Source organism: Montipora capricornis, chromosome 2 (genome assembly GCF_036669925.1).
Source record: "Montipora capricornis isolate CH-2021 chromosome 2, ASM3666992v2, whole genome shotgun sequence".
NCBI lineage: Eukaryota > Metazoa > Cnidaria > Anthozoa > Scleractinia > Acroporidae > Montipora > Montipora capricornis.
Window position 1 is genome coordinate 63,495,204 of NC_090884.1, and position 21,752 is coordinate 63,516,955.

A 21,752-nucleotide genomic window follows, 5' to 3' on the forward strand; every position below is an offset into this window, starting at 1 on the left:
AAACGCCCGGTATTTTCAATCAACTTCACATTTACAGTTGGGAAAATGGGAATAGAGTGGTAGACCCTAAACCAAGAACTGAACTTTACCTTAGGACTCTAATGTGATTTTTACGACATCACTTGTCAGGAAAATGATGCTGGAATCGGGCAATCTAACGCCGAACAATGAGAACTATCATGGCACCCCGGTCAACAAAATTCATTCGAAACGTGCTCAATGGTACAGTCCGTGCAAACGCTCTGTCAAAATACCTCTTTCTCCAGAGTCTGATCTACCTTCACTTAAACTTACGCAGTTTTCACAGGTTCCGAAAATATCGTTCGGAAATGTGGCCGTCGGAAGCAGCAAAACAGAGGCGTTCATCGTTTATAATCCTCATTCACTACACCAAACGCTAGAGGTCGTGAAATGTCCAACGGACAAGGGATTCGTCTTAGAGTTGAATGGTCAAAACTTTGACGGAAATGTTTTAACGATATCGCCCAAAGAGGAAAAGCTTTTGTCCATCACTTGGGAGCCCAAGGAAGGTGGAAACGTTCGCGAGATCATTCGGTTCAGATGGGATGAACGTTTCTCTGAATTTCAAGTGATAGTGTTTGGAAACGCTGTCGGTCCCAGCAAACCGACACTGCCTAAAAAAACCGTCAAACGGAAACTGAATGCTCCACTGAAAGAGGTATATTCTTTCCTTTAATGCACCTTTTGTTTTGTTTACTTGTGACTGAGCAAATTTTTAGGCCTAAGTAGAAGGGAAACTGAACGGAATTACACGTTGTAAATCACCAAAATCAAGCTTAAACGTTCCAAAACTCGCATATAATCTTCCTCAGTTTTGTAGTTATCCACACCTGAGGTTTAAATATTAAAGAAATCTCAGAATACCGTTTTGAACAATTGGCTTTGGTATGCAAATAAGGAAAATGGTGTGAGTTCCATTCAGCTGTAAGCAATTGTGGCCATTTAACCAACATTTAGCAAGACAAATCATCGCAGTTAGATATAGACGAGCAGCTTAAAATAATAGCAGCTGAAAATTAGCCTGCCTGTGAAAAAAATCCAGGCTTTAATGGGATATAAAACCCATGACCGTTTGATTTGTGCTGCACAGTTTCTCCACCAACTGACCTATCAATGCTGACTGGGAGTTGGGCATTTGCAAGTTCAAGTTTTATCCTTCTAGAGGTGAATGAAAGATCATTGCAGTTGGATAAGCAACTTACAAGAAACAAATCACCACATTCTCTTGATTAGATCACTTCTTCCCTACTGATCTTCAATAAGCTACAAAGCCCATAATGTCTGTTCGGAGTGTTAGACTTGAGCAAGTACAATAACGGTAGGGTAACTATTGATCAAATCAACTGTGAAGGGCAAGATGCGCTTCTTGTGATTTCTTTGACAGCATTATTTAAAGTGCCCCTGTGATAAAAAAAAAAATCCGTTTTTTCTTCAGATTTTGAAACTGTGTTTGCTTAAACACCTGACTGGCAAAATTTTGAGCTTTGACTTTTATCCAATGACCATTTACTTTGAGTGAAAGTTTTGGATTTTTACAGTCCATGATTACTCATGTTCAAAACTTAAACCAGTTGGACCTCAGAGGGTTGGATCCAGGAAAAAATCAAAGGCTCACTAGCTTAGAATTTCAGGGTGTGTTTATGCAGCTTATTATATATGCAAAACGCGAGTTCAAGAGTCAGGAAGTCCAAAACTCCTGTGCTACATATTAATTCTTCGGTGTACACATGCACTGCATTCTTAAACTAGTGAGCCTTTGATGCCATTTTCTCCTCGATCAAGCTCTCTCAAAATCTTGAAGTTGGTAATGGTCTCAACCTGTTTATTTTAGCTGGAATTTTCCTAAAATAAACAGGTGTCTTTTTGAAATCAAGGCTTGAAACTTTGGTCACTTACTGTTTAGTTAACATAGGAAAAATAAGAATTGGTTTTTTTGGTCACAGTGGCACTTTAATTAAAATTATCAGTCTTAGTGGATGATTATATATAGCTTGAGCTATGTGGACAGTCTCTATGCACATCCCAATAACTGCTTCTCCTTCAACTTTAGCAAAATGCAAAACTGGTCCTCCAACCCAGTCAAGTTCTCAATACTTGTGGGACAAGTGCAGTTAATGGCTTTGATTGTTTCACCACCAACTTTCTTGATACTCTGAAGAAGTCCAATTTGGAAAACCAGATGGGAGAGAACATTCGACGTGACACTTATATTGTGACAAATGCTTCAGCCAGGTCAAAACAAAAATCCCTGGCTCTTACAAGTAACAGGACAAAGCTAAAACCATCAACTCCAAATTTTTCAAAACTGTCAAGCAAAGTCAAGTCCAGCGTGAAAACAAACAAAGTGGTTATATCAAAGAAGAAACTGTCTCCACCTTCAGGTAAACAGTGTTTTATCAGTTACATGCACGTGCACCTATTAACTCCTCCCATACAGTATGATTAATCCCTGAAAAGGCACAAGGCAAGTGAATGTCTGATAAAGTGACGGTTGCTCAAAGATGGCTGATGAGTTCTCAATACTGCATATTGTGCTTGTAAGAAATGATGGTTGCCTGGTAAAGTGCAAGAGATTGGTTTAAAAAAAACCCAAATTGTCTAGTCGGACAGGAATATTGATATTAAAACAAGGATTACATCAATACAACACAATATTTCAATGCCTTTTATCAAAATCTTCTGTAGATTTTGGCTTTTCTTCTGTCTTGTTGTGTTTGTAATTTTTTTATTGTTCAATAGGAGGTCAACAGAAAAGGCCAACGCGTAAAGTGAAGCTGAAAGTTGCAGCCAAAGGTGTTGCACAACGAAAGTTACAGCTAGTTAAAACTCCTTCGAAGAACAACCTCCCTCGCCACCCAATGCCTTTTGCAGCAAAGAACATATATTACGATGAAAGGTGGATAAAAAAGCAAGAGGAAGGTACAATTTGCAGATTTAAATAAATTCTGAATTATTACATCAGGTACAAGGATTCATCTTTTTGCAGCAGCTAAGCATGACCTATGTATGTTTCATCCCTGACAAGAGAGTCATCAGAGACCTTTATTTTGGTACAGCCACCTTGTAGGTGTGGGTTTGACGAAACATAGAAGTAATCCTTGCATTTATCTGGACTATTGTCCTGAACAATCGAACAATAATTGTCTCAATTGGAATTTGAATATTTTCAGGTGAAAATATCTGAATTTTTCTAAATCCTAATCTAAATCTGAATTTTTCAGGTGTCTATAAGAGATGATTGTTCAAATTGTCCAGCTATTAAAGTGCACGGATCACTTAGGGGGACTCATCAATTGTAGATCTTTGGTACAGCCAATTTGTCAAACATCACATTTCAAATTCTCCTAGCCCTCAAACGATTATAGCATTTAAAACTTCCCAATATTCAGGGCTTCAAATGGCCCTATATTTCCTATATAAGTCGTGTATTTTGTAAATTTCCTTATAACTCCCTATAGAGCATAGAAATGCCCTATAATCCCCATAATTTTATTTGAGAATAAACAAAGAGACCAGGGACCTGGTTTAAAATATGTCACAGCAAGAGAAAGTAATCAGAGCTGAAGCTTTCTGCGCCATGAAAATTGCTTCTTGTGACTATTCATGATCATTTGCATCATTAGATGGTACACCACAGTTGTTACCAAAGATGTTCCCAGGGAATATCTGACAAACATAACATTTATTATTGATTCTTCTACAGCTACAGAAGGTCATAATCTTGATTATCTTTTGTAGGATTTACAAAGTGGCTAAATTTTATCCTGACTCCTCCTGATGAATGTGATTCTTTAGAACAAGTTGATCTCCTTATAGGTACTTTCAGCCAAAGAATAATGATTGTTTTAACCATACTTTTACTAGTTAATTCAAGGAGAAAATTGCCCCCAATTTGAAGAATGCTGAGATGTTTTACACACAGATCTTCTCTGCTGTTAGTTTTTGTCTTAATAGTCATCGGTTGTCTTTCATTCCCTCCAGTGCATTATCTTCAATTTAAGAACGTAAATATTTGAAAGCTCTACTAGGTGAAGGCCATGCTTTGAGTAACTGATGAAAACAAAAAGCACATTAAGGCCCCATTTATAGGGAGAATAGTTGTTGTCCTGGTGAAGAGGGTCCCCCTTGCCCTGAGTCAAGAACTGGCCACCATTTTGTTTCCCGATCAAAACAGCACTTGTGCATGCTCTCATTATCTTGCCTTGACTGAGTTGACCAGGCTTGACGAGTCAAGGCATTTATATGGAAAAAAGGTGGCCCAGCTTGGAGGGTGACCCTACCTTCAAAAAGGGTGACCAGGCTAGGTGGGTCACCCTTCTAGTCGAGCAATCTTTTTTTTTCATGTAAACGGTTTGCCACATTTTGTAAGGAAATGTTGTAAAAGTTGGCTTACCCAGGGTAGCTTGGCTAGTATAGGTGGGTGACTTTTCTACCATGGACAACTTTTCTCAAGAAAGCTTTTTGAAACTGACAGGTAATTTCACTCTTGGAGGATCAAAGTCCCAGCCCTTGGCACCAACAAAAGAGGCTCTATCTTTTAGGGCCTACACTGCCAGACGCAAGATGGCTCGTTTGAGAAGAAGTTCTTGCTTGCTCTTCCAGTCAGAACCCTTGGGTCACATAATTCAAAAGGTGGAAGCTGAGGTGGAGAATGGACGTATTGCCATTAGACCTGATAAAAAGCTGCATGCAGATTTCGGTCAGTGTTGATTCAAATCTTAACTTCACATCATTCTAACGAGAGATTTTCCTTCTCTTGAAGACAATGGTATTTTAATTATTATAATATATTATTTTTGCTCCTGCAAAAATTGTTGTATGTGCAAACAAACAGAAAACCTTCTGTTTCCCATATTCTTTCATAACAATGATGCAGCTATAAAAAACTGTAATTTAAATCATAGTTTACAGTGGAACTTGCACTTAGCTATCAAGCTTGTGCACAGGCACCCCACTAATAGTATTAAAGAAACAATTATTATCAAACTTTTAACAGAAACATGTTTAAGAACCCCAACTGGAAGTAGGCAACCAGTTGGCTATTTACAAAGCGTGGTAGAGTTGAATCCGGGACAACCAGAAACAAATCCGAACCAGAGGTCAGAACAGGATTTGAACCCTGGATAAGGGCAACTGCATGCAAACCCAACACTCTCACCACTGGTCCACGCTGCCTACCTGTGTGCCACCGATCATTGTTTCTCCCCAGCCTTAACTTTCAAACGAAAAACAACCTCTTGTCGTGGATTGATTAATAGTTATTATTGTCTAATAAAACTCATTATTATTCATTCAAAATATTTCCCTGTTTCTGATTGGTTAAAACCACACGCAATATATTAAATTCACCATAACCAGCTGCTGTTCACCAAATTTGGAAAGAAACTTCGTCATATTGAATCAATGACGTCAAAAGTGCAGCCCGCTGCAGATTATTGAACCGATGACGTCAAAAGTGCAGCCCGCTGCAAATTATTGAACCGTTGACCGAAAAAAGCTAGGGACGAGATTGTGTTATTTTTGTTGAGCAGAAAAATGGCTGCGAGTAGGTTTAGAAGTTTGAGTGAAGAAAATATTTTGAATGAACAATAAAGCAATTATTGAATTCGGCTTTCGTAGAATATGAAGAATTCTGCAGATCTCGGAGGATGTTATCCACCTCGGCCTTCGGCTTGGTAGATAACACCCTCCTCGACCTGCAGAATTCTTCATATCCTACTCAGCCTCATTCAATAATTGCTGAGTATATACCACACAAGTGAATAGTGCTCTCCACGTGTGCTGATTGGCTAACTCAGAGGTGATTATCCAAGTACTATTCACCTACGAGTAGCCAGCGCGCGAGATTTGAAATTCTCCACTATATTTTATAAAAATAAAGTTTTTTTGGTTCGTTTTTTATTCAACCCGTGTGGTATATCATAGTAATTGTTAAGTACCCTCCAATCCTCTCAGGCATCAAGCGCCAAGTTGTTGACATGCTTCTTTCTTACAATCCGTTGTGGTTGAGGATTGGTCTCGAGGTGAGTTAGGCAACAGAGTCATCAAGTTGCTAGCTTTTTATTATTTAAAATGTGAAAGATTACAAAGGCAATATATAGTAAACAACAATACAGATGTGATTACATGGACTTGAACTCATGTAATGATCTTATTGGCTCATTAGGCTCATGCAGCTGTGGATGCCACCTTTCAATTAATTTAGTTTTAATAGGTCACCTTGTAAGATTGAAAGCAAAATTTCTCATTATCTCCTTCTGCGAATAAATCTAAAGTCTTGCAACAATTAAGCAAAAGGTCAGGGAATCATAAGAGCAGTTTGCGTGATGGAGGCCATAAAGTTTGACAACGTTGTTTAAAAACAATTTTAAATTAACAGAACTTTTAGCAACTCACCAGGTGGCAAACTGGTCCCAAAAGTAAGTAAACTACATGTATATCATGGCACTCTGCGAAAAGATGCTCAACGTTCTGTTTGCATCCGCATAAATTGCATGTATCACTTTTACTGTCTCTAAAAAAAGTTAGCTTTTTATCAATTCTTCAAATATTGTTTGTTTTACCTCAGTCTTTCCAATTTTTTCCTCTAAATTTCAGACCGTATATGGTGAAATTCTTCCAGTTCAGTCCAATGATGACAAAACAGGACTGTCCCGTTTTCTGACGGACAGATTACTTTGTAACCCAGATATTGCCAGAGCATTTGCTCATCCCCAGGTCCCAGGACTTTACCGAGAAGGTAACATCCTTATACGCTCAAGCATTTTAAAAGTTTGAATTAATCAAATTGTAATTGTCCATAATTTTCTTGCTAGGATATGTTGAACAACTAGGAAAGTTTACGCTTAAGAAGTTTCTCCTGCTTGTCTTATTTCTGGATCGTGCAAAGTTGACTCGTCTAATTGACCACGATCCTTGCCTATTTAACAAGGAAGCTGCTTTTAAGGTTTGTTTCATAGTCTGTCTTGTTTCTGGATTGTGTAAATGTACCATTGTCTGTCTGTTTAACAAAGTCCCTTTTAGGTTTGTGAAGTGGATTGTTAGTTTATGTAGAAAAGTGTGCAAACAATTCTTTTTGCTTCTTCGTTTCTTTAAATTTCCGACGGGGGAAACTTTACTAGATTGTAGCAAACAATTACGCACACTGACTTTTCATCTAACAGTTGCAAATTCAGTGACATCATGGGAGACTTTGTGTTCCAGGATTGTGTTACAAAATTTCCCCAAACTCAGCAATTGAGAACTGGAAACCAAACCAAGCGAAACAAAAAAAAAAAGCTACTTAGAACATAGAAGGAATTAGGAAGGTTTGAATAAAACAGCAAATACAAACGGAGGCCTGCAGGGGTGGGGAACTGGAGTTTTTGAAAACTGTTTAGCCTAACATTTTTTTCAAAATTTAGCTCTTTTTTTTATAACTAATTACGTATGTAATTTGGTAAAAAAATCAACTGAACTGCTGCTTTGACACAATTCCTTAAAGGCACATTGCATGATAATTAACTTACAGAGTTGGCAGAGATGTTTACCATGCTTTTATTTGATTTGCTTTCTCAGTCAAATCGCAGTATCCTACTTACTTTCTCTCGAGAGTATCTTAAAGGAGAAGGAGACCTTACAAAGCACCTGAGCTTTCTTGGTTATTGCGTTATGCACTCACAGGTACAGTGAAATTTTGCGCTCAGAAATGTATTAACAGGGATCGCGTTAACGCAGAAATCGTGCATTTTTACGCAAAAAAAAAAAAGCATAATTGATTTTAATGCGTCCCAGGACGCAAGGCACTGACTTAATAACTCACACAATATGCTTTGATTTGTCAGTATATTCTTGTTTGTGCGACATGCAAAAAAATAAATAATAAATAACAAACAACGAAGTAAAGTAGTGGTCGCCATACTGGATTTAGCAATGCAAAGGGGACTGGTTAAGATGACTAAACATCCGGGAAACTTAATTGAGCTCCCGCTATTTGTTTGCTGATTGGTCGATTGCGAAATACAAGTGCTCACACTTCCTAGAAAGGTTGAAGACATGGTCATTTTTTAGATGAAGATTTGTACAGCAGCAGCAGCAGTATTGCTTCAACAAGAACAGTTCAAAGCTGCCCGTGACAATGCTGGATAGGAATACCTCAGTAATGACATTGAGCACTGTCTAGTCTATTTGTTAAAAATTAACGTCTCATTATATTATTATAATGATACTAGTTACAGTCCTCAGTACTGTCTTACATGTAAGCTATTGTCCAAAGAAAAACAATAGAAAGTTGGTTACTTTTTTTTTCCTCGCACAGTGTCACCAAGATTTTGGGACCCCCAAAAAATGCTTGGGACCCCCCAGTTGGGCCAAGCATGTGGGTCCCAGGACCCAGACTCAAAAATCTTAGTGCCATCCCCAGTAGTTAAGGACCCTTTTCCCTGGACATCTTCCTCTCCCCCCCCCCCCCCCCCCTTCATCCAATGATTTTACTTCTGTTGTTGTTCTTTTGCCACCCAGAAAGCCATTGATGAAGTCAAATATGCTGTAGCCAATATCGCTACTGATCTTAGAGATGGTTTGCGGCTCACGTAAGTAACAGCCTTGTTTGGCAAAAAATATAAGGGGTTCATTATTTATGGTGGTTCAAAACAATTTCAAGAGACCGTCCTATTAGACTGATTTTACAAATCAACTGTAATTATTGCCTGCAGTGTGGGCAATCTTTTAAGCCATACATATATTTAAGCGACTAATTAACATTTTCCTTTCGTTCCCCAAGTTTTGCAAACGGTTTCTCGTACGTTTTTTAGAACTGACAGTATAAGAGAGCGCGAGTTTCACAAGCGTTTATTACACGAGATAGCTGAAACAAATAAAGGAAATTGTTGTAGCAGCCTAGTTGCTGATTCCTTCGAACTAGTAGAACGATTCTCATGGGGGGGGGGAGGGGGGGGGCATTTATTAAAAAGCACGTGCTTCATTCCGATTCCCTTACGAAAGGTACAGTATGTATCGTTTGATCACGGTTGCACTCGTTAAATGCGTGATTATTATGTCGAAGCAGAGACGAACCTTATCATTCTTTGGTCGAGAAAACAATACAAACGAAGAAAAAAAGCGGCAACACTGGCGATGATAATGAAGATAAATCAACTGATAATGATGAAATCGAACCAGAGGCTAAAGCAGGAAAGAGAAACTTTCAATCTACCTCTTATTTCTGTTGTAATACACAACTCTTTCATCTGAAAGAAACTGCAAGAGAACGTGTTTTTTTTTTTACCATATGTTTAGTATATATACCACATGTTGTAAACTTTTAACTGATTTTAAATTCATGTACTGCCTGTGCTACTCGTTTATACTGAGTTGACTTTTTAATTCGCAAGGGAAAAGCATGTGTCCCCCAAAAAACTGGAGTGTCCCCCTGAAAACTTTTGACTGGGACAGATTGTCGCCCCAAAAGAGAAACTCTAGATCAGACACTGTATATATACAGCTATTTCGAGAAAGTTTGTCAAGAATAAAGTGCACGCGACAATCCCGAAAGGTAATATGGGATATGATCAATACACTGTTGCTAACGACTGTAGCTGTCGAACCTACTTTTGTTACTTTCCTTCAGCACTCGCAAACATATATCAGTGGCCTCCCGTACGATTCTTTTAAATTTCTTTGAAAAACAGTGCTCCTAAAATCACCCACAATACCTTTCAGGATTGTCGCGTGCACTTTTTCCGACGTTTCTCAAAATAGCTGTATATTATACATATTAGAGCCAATCGGCTCTTTTGATGGTTTTTCTGTCATCGAAACAGGCGAGTGACGGAACTTTTGACACAAGATTGGCAGCTGTCAGCAATCCTCCGAGTCCCAGCAATCTCTAGGCTGCAGGTAAAAAGTCGTCCCAAGGGTATTGGATAAATAGTGCATTAAAAAATGTCTCGAAAAAATTAATTTTGTTGAAGATAAGAAATTTTCGCCGCTAAACTGGAGTATCACGCGTAAATTTTATCTAAGTTTGTATCTCTCTGTGAATACACTTTTTGTTTTCTTATAGAAAATACATAACGTTGATGTTTTCATGCGAGCGTTGAAAGAAAGAGGTGTTCTCCTTGACGGTAAACTTACCTATTGTTTGACTTGCTTGTACATATTTTAAGACCTCCAATGAATTCACATTTATGGTTTTTTTCGTTTCTTTTTCACGTCATCTTTTTCCTTATTTGTTTTAAACAGAAATTGACATTCATGCTCGTCACATCGTGGATGGGCATAGAGAGAAGACACTGGCTTTGCTGTGGCAAATTATTTTTCATTTTCAGGTAATTGTAAAGATTAAGGAGTCTGCTATTGGAAACAGGGACATTGTGACACTAAGGGACACTCTTAGAAGAGACGGTCAAGTCAGTTTTATCCGACCAATTGTAGTTCACGCAGTTATCAATAACCCTCTGACTTTCGCTCCTCCAAAGTCTCCGCGATTTGTTTTAAGAATTTATAGAACCAAGAGTCTTATATTGCTCCTCGGGCTGATACGTTACGTCTTTCCTTTGTTAGGTTAAAGTCCTTTTAAGAGAAAAACGACTTAAAGAGGAAATAGCTCACTTGGAAAGTACCAGGAGACTTCGGGATCTGTTGACTGCAGCAGATAACTGGACAATAAATAAAGGCGCAGATTTTCTGGGTAAACGGCGCGACTCGTCAGACCTGTATTTCAAGTCAGACCTGCTTCACTTGCTTTTCCGGTGGTGTAAGGTGGTTTGCAGGATTTATGGCGTGAAGGTTGGAGCATACGTTTGTTCTAAATACACAATGCAGAGGACAAAAATGAAGAAAAGTTATAAGTGCGGCACGCATTTTAGTACAATCCTTTGCAATAATCTGCAAAACAACGGCGTGAAAAACCAACTTGAGCATTGCCCTGTCAATCTTTCATTCTCTACCTGAACTTCAAACCGGTGCCTGCCAATCCGGTTTTTGGACACTTCGTCCGTATTGTACAATGTGGACGAGATGGAATAATGGTAAATTAGTTAAGATGGCGCGAAGTGCTATGATTTTGAAAAGGCGTTTTCGTTTCTGTGGCCGAAGTCGTTGCGTAAACGCGTTACAAACAAGTACTAAGTACTTCATTTAGGAATTTAAAATTCGCTCTTTCTCTGTTTTCAGGTCGAGAATTTCACGGTTTCGTTTTCAGATGGCCGCGCACTTTGCTACCTTCTCCACCATTATCACCCTTCACTTCTCCCCTCTTCACTTATAAAGCAACAAACCAGTTTGACCTGCAATCCGGGGGTACACGACACAAGTGACAGCGAGGAGGAGGAAGAGGGAGAGATGGAGCTGACCTCATGGACAGAAAAACTGAGTCCAAGTAAGCGCATCGACAGAGATTTGATTTTTACAGACAAAGGGTCACAGAAGCATTTTTCTTTCTGATACGTTAGCCTAACAAAGATAGGGAATTTTTTTTTAATGAAGGGAAGAATGTGAGATTTTTGAAGAGCCCCGAACTTGTATTTATTTTGCAATCGGCTCATCGGAACGGAATGGTACTTTGCCAATAACATCGGGGTTAACCATTGAAAACGGGCGAAGAGTATCATTCACTTTTTGGTATTTTCGAATATGCGATCTAAAAGGGAACCTCCAATCCAACACAATAATAAATACATTTTAGAAACATCCAGTTCCAGGCGCCGCCATCTTGAATACTTCTGACGTGTGAGGGTTGCTCTATCGTTATTATGCAGAAGCTTTTCGCGTCACAACTATTGCCCGAATGCAAAAATGGCCGCCAACAAATTATTCTTTTGTCTTTGTGTTAATTAGCCTGGCTAGCCTCGTTAACACGTGTAAAATTGAAAGAATTTTAGCGGTAAAACGAGGTTAGTCAGACTACTTTTCACAAAAACAAAAAATAATAATTTATTGGCGGGCATTTCTGCATTCGGTCTTTAGAGCGCCCTCGGTACGTCACAATTTTTCAAGGTGGTAGCGCTAGGCCAATAAGCGGTTTCAAATTTCATTTATTTCGGATACAAAAACCGTTTGTATGCAAAAAAAATAAAATAAACAAATTTGTTTGTAAATAATTTCTTTTGTTCAAAGTTATTCTCCCTCAGAATTAGAGGTTCCCTTTTAAAGGTGACGCGAGAGCTGAGCCTTCATATTTACCACAGAACGTATTTCAGTCTTGGAAAGACCGCATACTTGTTTAGAGAAAAAAAAGGTAACTTTTTTGGCTCACAATTGTCTTCCTTGCCCTTCACTCAGGTTCTGGCACAAACAAGCTCCTCGAGGAACTGAAGAACAACGAGCGTGAAAATTTCCGAACAGTAGCTGAAAAGGTTTGAGTTTCTCCTGTTCAATAAAAGGAATCATTTAGTTTCAGTAAATTTATAGATTAAATGAACAAAACTGCAAATGATTCTGTTCAGAAATATGGCACAGATCCTTTGACAGAGTCAACTGGCGTTCTCCTGCCCAAATGATTTTGATTCAGTGAATTGAAAGCCTGTTTTTTTCCCCCAGGTTAAAGACCTTGGTGGCGTTCCTTTGATGACAAAAGCCTCAGACATGTCTCACACAATTCCCGACGAAAAGGTATCCAAAGGACTGTTTGATTTGCTTGCTTATTTCATGATTTTCAAGATTTGACTGAAGGTTGAGCGTAGCTAGTACGTGCTGTTCCACATGCTCAGTCCTTTTTTTTCTATCTCCTTAGGTTGTTATCACTTACGTAGCATACCTATGCGCGCGTTTGTTGGATCTCAGAGAGGAAACTAAGGCTGCGCGGTGTATCCAAATGGCATGGAGGCGGTATCGCCTTGAACGGCAACTTCACTTAAAGAAGGTTTGAATACTGGAATATTTAACAATTATTCGCTGAACGCGAGGTGAACAATTGTTTAAGTATAATTACATAGGTGATTATTTGAAAAATATGCATTTTCTTTAAAAACAATTAATTTTTTCGTCTGCTACGTCTGCTACCTTGAAAAAAACCGCTTAGGTGATTATCGCGTAATAATCTCCGCAACGGCAACCACTCAGCGCAGAGAATTTCAATGATCACATAATATTATGTAATTTTACTACTGTTGCATGTACAACGGTGACTGAAAACAAAGCGATTCAGTCTAAACATACGTTTATTTCTGCTTTTTTTCGCCACAGACCCTTGCAAGATTGGTGGTTTCTCTGCAGGTAAGTAAAAAAGGACAAAGTTCAGTCGATTTGGAGGAAAATCTTTCAAACTTTGTTTCTGATATTTGCCGAATTGTCTACTTAGCTATTGCAACCACCAATGAGCCCGTGCGCGTGAGAAGGATGATAAGCTATTTGGTTGGGTGCAACAGGCGAAAAAACAACTTTAAAATCAGTATTCTAGGCTGGATTTGAACCTGCTACCTTCGTTACACCGGTTAGCCGGTGCTCTCCCCTGTCATTTCTCTCGTTGCTATCAATAGTTTCCACAAATATATTTGCATTACAGGACATTCTCTATCCTGCAGACCAGTAACGCTTGTCTAACAAGAACTTACGGGGTATTTACATGAGACCGGTATGAAATGCTTGGTGCCTGGTTTTGGGACGAAATGGTACGTTTTGTCCAATAAATATGTAGCTGAACCAAAAGCATACAGGCTTGGAATTTCTCGACCCGCTCTGAGATTTATTGTCATTTACAGGAGACCTGTACAAGAATTTCTCGTCTCGGTCCAGCAACCGAGACGAAGTCAGACCTGCCTAAGCTCATTGTCATGCCGGTCTGAGTTCGCCCCGGTCTCATGTAAATATCCGCTTAGATAAGCGACCTGGTTCCCCAGGCAGAACTAGCGACCGGAGTTAAGGAGATCATAGCTTCGAACCCTGCCGGGGAGTTTTCATTTGTCCTTTCGCCCGTTGTTAAACAACTAACTCATCATCGCCCTCTTAGCTACCAAAACAATCTTTCTCAACAGAGTCGTGCTCGGGCAACGATCTTACGCCGTAAATTCCAAGCCATGAGAGAATCTGCTGTTCTCATTCAGTCCGTGTTTCGTGGTCACCTCGCAAGAAAGCAACTTCGAGTTCTTCACCAGGCTGCGCGGTGCATCCAGACTCGGTACCTGGCGTTTAGAAGAGGTCGAGAAGTCCGAGAGAGGTACACTGAACTTCGTCACACTGTCATGCGGCTACAGGCTATTGTCTTGACCAATCAGAGAGAGCGACGTGCAAAAAAGGAGCGAGCTGTTACGACTGTGCAAGCCGCTTGGAGAGGATACGCTGAAAGGAGAAGATTAAATATACGAAGAGAAGCATGCATTAATATTCAGACCTACATAAGAGGTTTTCTCCAAAGGAAGCGCTATTTACAACTTAAAGATGCTACTTCAAGGATCCAGAAAAACTGGAGAGCTTTGATTTTGGGAAAAGAAGAGCGACAACGGTTCCTTCACATCAAGCAATGTGTAGTCGCCCTGCAGTCGTGCTACAGAGGAAAACGTGATAGGCATTTTGTCAGAGAGATTCGTGCAGCTGCAACAATCCAAAGGTATGTACGTGCCTGGCAAACTCGTGCGAGGTACCAACTCCTAAAACGGGCAGCTTTGAAGGTACAAGCTTACACCAGAAGATATCAAGCACAGAGAAAGTTTGCTGCGATGAAAAATGCGGCGCGTGTATTACAGGTTTGCTTCCGGGCACTTCTCCTTGGTCGGCGGCAGAGGACTTTGTACAAAACTCAAAAGAAAGCTTGCGTCAAAATTCAGTCCTGGGTAAGATGCCGGCTACAAAGGAAAGCATTCTTAAGGAAGAAAAGCGCAGCGATCAGACTGCAAGCCTACATGAGAAAGTTCCTTGCTCAAAAGAGATATCAGATGTTAACGGCATGCACGTTATTGGTCCAAAAAAGATTCAGGGACGTCGTTTGTGCTAGGGAAGCTCGGCAGAATTTCCAGCGTATGAAGCAATCTGTTGTGAAGATTCAGTCTTACTATAGAGGTTACAAACATCGCGAGAGATTTTTGCAAGTCAAACGAGCCACCATTATCCTTCAGTCTCATGCAAGGCGTTTTCTAGGTAGAAAGAAGTTCCTGGGTGTAAAACATGCTTCCGTTGTGATTCAGACTCGCTACCGTGCCTTACAGCAAAGTCGCAACCACAGGGTGAAGTACCAACATACTCTTCGTTGTATTGTTCGTCTTCAAGCCATCGCCAGGGGTTCTATTGTCCGTAGACACCTCCACACCCAGTCCAAAGCAGCAATCACCATTCAAGCGTTTTACCGACAGTACACAGCCTCTAAAAGATATCGCAAGCTTCGGGAATCAGCAGTTGTAGTCCAACGGCGTTATCGCTCTTTCTTGCTGATGCGTGAACAGTCCCTATGTTTTCAGCGCATACGATGGTCCGTGAACAGTATTCAAGCGTATTACAGGGGATACCGTGCAAGGAGATGGTACAGGATCCTTAAGGCGACTGTTGTTTTGCAGTCTGCAGTTCGTGGTTGGCAAGTCCGTGAAGATGTTAAACGCCAACAGTTAGCGGCGACTGTGGTACAATCACTCTACAGAGGTCATGTGTTGCGTAGAAGGTATCTCTCTTTGAGACGGGCCTGTTTAGTACTGCAGTGTAGATATCGCTCAGTTCAATTCGCCCGCAAAGCACGATCCAATTATTTGTGTCAGCGACATGCGGCGGTTAGATTGCAATCATTTTTTCGCGGACACCTAACAAGGAAACAGGTTCAGCGTCTGAGAAGCGTTAGAAAAATACAGGCTGTCTTTCGAGGCTACGCTTCAAGAAAGTCTTACAATCACACACGCAAGAGCGTTATTCTTATTCAAGCTGTTGTACGCGGCTATTTGGCAAGGAGTCACTACACTAAGCTCAAGACAGCCACTCTAATGTTGCAGGGGAGGTATCGTGCCCGCGTGATTAGCATGTGCCAGTATGTGCGTTACCACGTGCAGCGTGGTGCTTGCATCGTGTTGCAATCCGCTTTGCGTGGTTACCTTTGTCGCAAGAGGTACCAAGAAATACGAAAAGCTGCAGTAGTCTGCCAGCAACGATACAGAAGTATATTAGTGGGAAGAAACCAACGACAAGTTTTCCTTGTTATGAAAACAGCTGTCGTTTGTCTCCAGGCCTGTGTACGTGGCTGGTTCGTTAGAAAACTGGTGACGAGACACCTGGCAGCGAGGAAGATTCAAGCCACGTACAAGATGTACAAAGCAAGAAAACAATTTCTTGCCTTGAAGAGAACTGTTGTGCGATTGCAAGCTCAAACACGCATGATTCAACAGAGGCGACGATTTAACAAACTAAAGAATGCTGCTCTGGTGATACAGCGAAGATTTAAAGCAAGAGTCCTTCGCAAACGGGACCAACTGGTTTATCATTTCATCCGAGGTGCAGTCATCACCATTCAGATGGTAGTGAGGGGATACCTGGTGAGAGCAAGGATGCGCAGAATGAATAATTCTGCTGTTAAGATTCAAGCTTGTGCTCGTGGGTTCTTGGCGAGGAAAAAGTACAAAGCTATGAAAAGAGCTGCGCTTACATTGCAGCTGCGATGCCGTGCCTGGCTGCTCGGTCGAGTGGTTGCCCGCAAATACCGTACATTGAGGTCAGGTGCTGTTATAATCCAATCAAGTTATCGGCAATTTAGAATGCACCGTGAATTAAAACGACATCGCGCAGCAACAAAGCTTCAATGCACATTTCGACGTTACAGCTGCCGTTCCAAATTCCTTGCTGAAAAGTCGTCCGCGGTTACTATTCAGACGGCGTTTAGGCGTTACTTGAGGCGACGATCCTACCTAAAGCTATACAGTGCTGCAATAGCAATACAACAACAATTCCGAGCTCAGCGAAAGATGAAGAAAGACAGACAGCGTTACATTGCACAGCGGAAGGCTTGTATTGCGATTCAAACTGGAGTGAGAGGATGGCTTTGTCGCCGTCGATATAACTCAATCAGGGCAGCGGCTATCACCATGCAGCGGCGTCGCAGAGCGCTCATCACAACTCGTGCACTAAGACAAGACTACTTACAGTTGGAGAAAGCTACTGTCATTGTACAGTCGCGCTGGAGAATGTTATCAATTAGAAGCAGGTATGAGAAAACAAGAAACGCCGTCCTTAAAATTCAAGCTGTTTTCCGAATGAGAAAGGCGATAAAGTTTTATGAGAATCTCAAGAAAGCCACTTTAGTGGTACAGAGGCGATACAGAGCTACTCGGCTTTGTAAAGAGCAGCATAAAACCCTTGAAGAAACTCGAAGAAGCGCTATCATAATACAAGCGTACATTCGTGGATTCCAAGCAAGACAGCGAGTTGCCAGCATGGTTGATGTAGAACTGAGACGCAAGGCAGCAGCCATGACAATCCAGAGATATTTTCGCGGATATTGCTGCATGAAGAAAACTTTAATTGCGTATCACATAACGCGTGGTGCTATCATCACCATGCAGGCATCATGGCGCATGTATGCTGCTCAAAAATTTGTCCACAAACTCAAATCCATTATCAAGGTTCAGGCAATCTACCGAGCAACAAATCAACGAAGAAAATTTCTGAAATTGAGAGACGTAGTATGTAAACTGCAAGCGGTAGTGCGTAGCAATCAAGATAGAAAGCGATTTGTAAGAATGAAAAAAGCAGTTACTGTGGTTCAAAAGCGGTACAGGGCTCAAACAGCGATGAGGAGGACTTGTCGAGAATATCAGCGCCTCAAACATGCCACGGTGGTGATTCAGTATTACTTTCGACGTCATCAACAACGTCAGGATTATCTCCGCAAGAAACGGAAGGTTGTCTTGGCTCAGTCTGTGGTGCGCATGCGTTTGGAAAGGACGAGGTTCCTACAAAAGCGTCAAGCAGCCATCGTTATCCAACGTCGGTATCGCTCGTACATCTTCGGTGATGATATCCGCCAGAGATATCGGTTGATGCTTTTTGCGACTGTTACAATTCAGGTACAGTTTTTTTCATCTTATTACAACTTTCTTTAATTAGTGACAGTTTTGCTCTTATCCTCACTCAGTTATGTCTATAACTACTCAAATATTTTTTCAGCAACAGTTATAGGTCAGTTTGCGATTAGCTCGGTCTTTGTAAGATTAACAGACTCGTAATGATATCACTTCTTGAGCACCATATACGAAATTTATCAATAGCGGTTTGCAATCAATATCTCTAGTATCTACAAATATTAAAATAGTAAATAGTAATACTAGAAAATGGTTTGAACTGATAATGAAAAAAATTAAGCTTTTAATATTTACAACTCTAAACAAAATAAAAACTACTATTAATGTTGAAATGGTATATGAAATGAATCATATATGAACTGCGGATATGAAATCAAGTGAAGCTATGATCTTCGCAGTTATGAGCGCAATTTTTGCAATTGCGTAGAGAAGCCTGAAAAATTCAGAACTTCAACGGGGTTTGAACCCTTGATTTCATATCCGCAGTTCATATATGATTCATTTCATATGTACCATTTCATCATTGATTCATTCCTCACGGGACCATTAGAACCCACAAATGACCAGCTTCCAACGTCAGTGGCTTCATAGCTCAGTTGGTTAGAGCGTCGCACCGGAATCGCGAGCTCACGGGTTCAAACCCCATTGAAGTCCTGAATTTTTCAGACTTCCTACGCAATTGCAAAAATTGCGCTCATAACTGCGAAGATCATAGCTTCACTTGACACTATTAATGTCTCGACTAGTTCAGAAATAGTAATGTTACAAACCTTAATGGCCAATAAAGTCCATTAATGTAGCCATTACGTAGAAAATTGCCTAAAAAGGAATGTCATTGTTTTAATAAATGGCCGGGTTGCTGCGTGGCTTAGGTGAGATCGCAATTAACAAATTGATGTCAGTTTTTCATGCGTCTGTCCTGTTATTGATCATGAATTTCGGTATAACATTGTCAAAGTAGCTGTGGATTCACGAGGCGATAGCCGAGACAAAAATGTGAGAAACTTCAATCTGACGCAAGCAATATCGCGTCATTATCGCATAAATTATAAACTAACGTGGCTAACCGCTTATTGACAATAAAAATTAGCCAATGAGCGCGCGAGAATTTTGCAGTGATTGTAAAAAGTCTGTTTTGTCCAGGGCTACTTTGGCACTTCATTTGAAATTACAATTTTGTCTCTTTGCTTCCACAAAGGACTGGAACTACCCAAGAGTCACTAAGTACTCTCCATTAGCAAAATAGTATATTGGAACGATTTGGGCTTACTTCTTGTGATCTATTGAAAGCTACGATCTTTCTCACTTATAATCGTTGGTTTTTGTTCTCTAAACAGTGCTGGTGGCGGGCTATTCTGGAACGTTTATGGTTTACACGGTTTCGTATGACTGCCATCGTTCTTCAGAGAGCATGTCGACGGAAACTGGACGCGAAAAACAAGAGCGCGGCTAAGATCCAGGCTCTTATCCGTGGAAACCTAGCCAGGAACCATTTGAGAATTGTTAAAAAATCAGTGCTACGAATTCAGGTTCGAAATTGATGTTTGAGAAGTAGTCTTTGGATGTTCATCGTGATTTTATGTCCAATGGCAGGTTATATTTAACGGTAGGGTCATTCGATAACAACACGAGCCTACTAAAGAACTTGAAAATCAAGAATGAAAGATGACTGTAGCTAAAATTAGGTCCTCCTCAAAAACTGATTGTGCGTCATCATTTTGCTTATTTTAATAACATTTTGATTGAAAATGGTTTCAACCCAGGAATGTCTTACCTCGTTCAGGAAAGTATAATAATACTCCTTCAAAAACTGAACTCGGAAGGTAAATTCCATTCAGGTTGTCGAAACGTCACTCTCAAACAAGTACTTCTCCTGCACGATCCAATTCCATCACGGTATAACATGTTGATTGTTCCTTCTATCTAGTCATTTTTAGGACAAATATTCACTCCATTTTCATCTGCCACCTCTTGCACTATGCCAAGTAGTATGAAACGTAGTATTGTCATTAGACTAGGAGTCGCGATGAAGACTGAGCCAAAATAGCGCATATCACTATTTTTTTCCAGTCATGCACGTAATAACGAATAACTAAATATTCTCCAGTCTTATCATGATTTCCTTTCTGTGCAACCAGACCCTCTGGCGCGGTTACCGAGTGAGACGTGAAGGCTCCTCTCTCAAGGTTAAAAGAGCGCGCAAGCGCATTGAGTCCGCAAACGCTGCAGCAACTGAGTCAATGAAGCTTTGCAACCGGACAAGGTCGGCGCTGGATTTCCTTCTGCAGTGCAAGAACATCAGCAGAATTGTGGGAGCGCTTACTAATCTGGGTAAGTTTGATATTGAAGCTCCCCTCGAACTCGGGTTGTGCTTCAGAGCAGAGATTTTAATAGATTCTTGCTTAATTAAAAAAAAACTTACTTGCAAGCGATGGCATGACCTTTTTGTTGGGAAGCAAGGATGGCGCAGTGGTGAGAGCACTCGTCTCCCATCAATGTGGCTAGAATTCGATTTCCAGACTCGGTGTCAAGTGTGGCTTGAGTTTGTTGGTTCTCTACTCTGCTTCGAGAGGTTTTCTCAAGGAACTCTGGTTTTTCCCTCTCCTCAAAAACAACATTTGATTTGATGCTAAAGTACGTAAGTACAGTGACTGTCATGCGCATGTGATTATTGTATAGAATATGCGCAATATAAATGATATACATTATTATTTTTGTCCCTTTGGGACTTAATTTAATTAGGGATTGGTGTTACAAATGAAATAGCGCCTAAATTTATTTGTTTTCAGAGGTTGTCACTCGTCTATCAGAGGTGTGCTGCCAACAGGTGGTGGAGGATGGCGCACTTCCGGTGATTTTTAAAGTCATTAAAAAATGCAATCGCAGTTTACCGCACTTGGAAGTGATCAAGTACTCGCTATCAATACTCTACAACGTTGCAAAGGTGAGGAAAATGGGTCCGAGGTCTCACTGCTACGTTATTTTAAAAACAACATGATCTCTTCTCTAAATTAACGATGGTCGTAAATTCCTAATATCTTTAATTTAGGACACTGTGTCCAAGAACTTGTGGTAGCAGAAAAAATAAGGAAACTAAAAAATAATATCCGTGGATTGGATTTGTACTTTATAGGAACCGCTTTTTTCCGCTTCACCACTTAATACCTTTTAAGTCTCCCATAGAATATCACTGCTGAAGAGTAATTAGGCCTAAGCTAGATCAAGAGAAAATTAAGGCTACATTCATTAGCTGTCGTGAACTTTGGTAACCGACTTTTTTGCAGTGTTTAATATTGTTTGTTGCCGAATGATAATACAGCGTTATCAAATATTGTCCCTGAGCAGCTATTGTAGCATTGCGGTTGTCATTCCCAGGTTCGAATCCTATGTCCATACACTTGGGTTATAAAAAAATATGACCAATTCCCATAATCCATATCACGCTTTCAGTCTTCTAAATTAACGATAATAGTAAATCCAGAGCAAATTCAGGGGTAGAGAATAGATCACTTTCATAAATGGTGACCATTCTTTTGTATTTATGTTAATTAGACCTACTGCCCTCATTTTGAAACAAATATTCTTTTGAAATTTGGTCGTCGTAGCGAGGTCAAAAAGGCTTATTTGCATGGAAACAAAAGAATATTTTATTTGGGCGCCATATATGAAAGTGGTCCATGGGTTGTTTAAATTCATGGAATACGTTGTCTCAGTCTGAGGTGTGTTGCAGCTCGTGTTCCTATAGTACATGTGACTAAAGTGGCA

The 21,752-nt window shown here is 40.3% G+C and overlaps 1 protein-coding gene across 1 annotated transcript in view; it reads left to right on the forward strand.

The window, feature by feature from the left end:
- Positions 1-21,752, forward strand: part of LOC138030853 (abnormal spindle-like microcephaly-associated protein homolog) — a 22,909-nt gene continuing 1,157 nt past the window's right edge. The window contains exons 1-23 of the mRNA XM_068878719.1: positions 1-679; positions 2,072-2,402; positions 2,761-2,940; positions 3,760-3,837; positions 4,496-4,720; positions 5,977-6,044; positions 6,619-6,760; positions 6,837-6,967; positions 7,579-7,683; positions 8,521-8,591; positions 9,822-9,897; positions 10,064-10,124; positions 10,243-10,328; positions 10,564-10,788; positions 11,176-11,380; positions 12,283-12,356; positions 12,541-12,612; positions 12,734-12,862; positions 13,186-13,215; positions 13,974-17,972; positions 19,325-19,516; positions 20,126-20,318; positions 20,777-20,931. Coding sequence (XP_068734820.1) covers positions 134-679; positions 2,072-2,402; positions 2,761-2,940; positions 3,760-3,837; positions 4,496-4,720; positions 5,977-6,044; positions 6,619-6,760; positions 6,837-6,967; positions 7,579-7,683; positions 8,521-8,591; positions 9,822-9,897; positions 10,064-10,124; positions 10,243-10,328; positions 10,564-10,788; positions 11,176-11,380; positions 12,283-12,356; positions 12,541-12,612; positions 12,734-12,862; positions 13,186-13,215; positions 13,974-17,972; positions 19,325-19,516; positions 20,126-20,318; positions 20,777-20,931 — 7,374 coding nt within the window. The 5' untranslated portion in view covers positions 1-133. The remainder of the gene's footprint in view (positions 680-2,071; positions 2,403-2,760; positions 2,941-3,759; positions 3,838-4,495; positions 4,721-5,976; positions 6,045-6,618; positions 6,761-6,836; positions 6,968-7,578; positions 7,684-8,520; positions 8,592-9,821; positions 9,898-10,063; positions 10,125-10,242; positions 10,329-10,563; positions 10,789-11,175; positions 11,381-12,282; positions 12,357-12,540; positions 12,613-12,733; positions 12,863-13,185; positions 13,216-13,973; positions 17,973-19,324; positions 19,517-20,125; positions 20,319-20,776; positions 20,932-21,752) is intronic.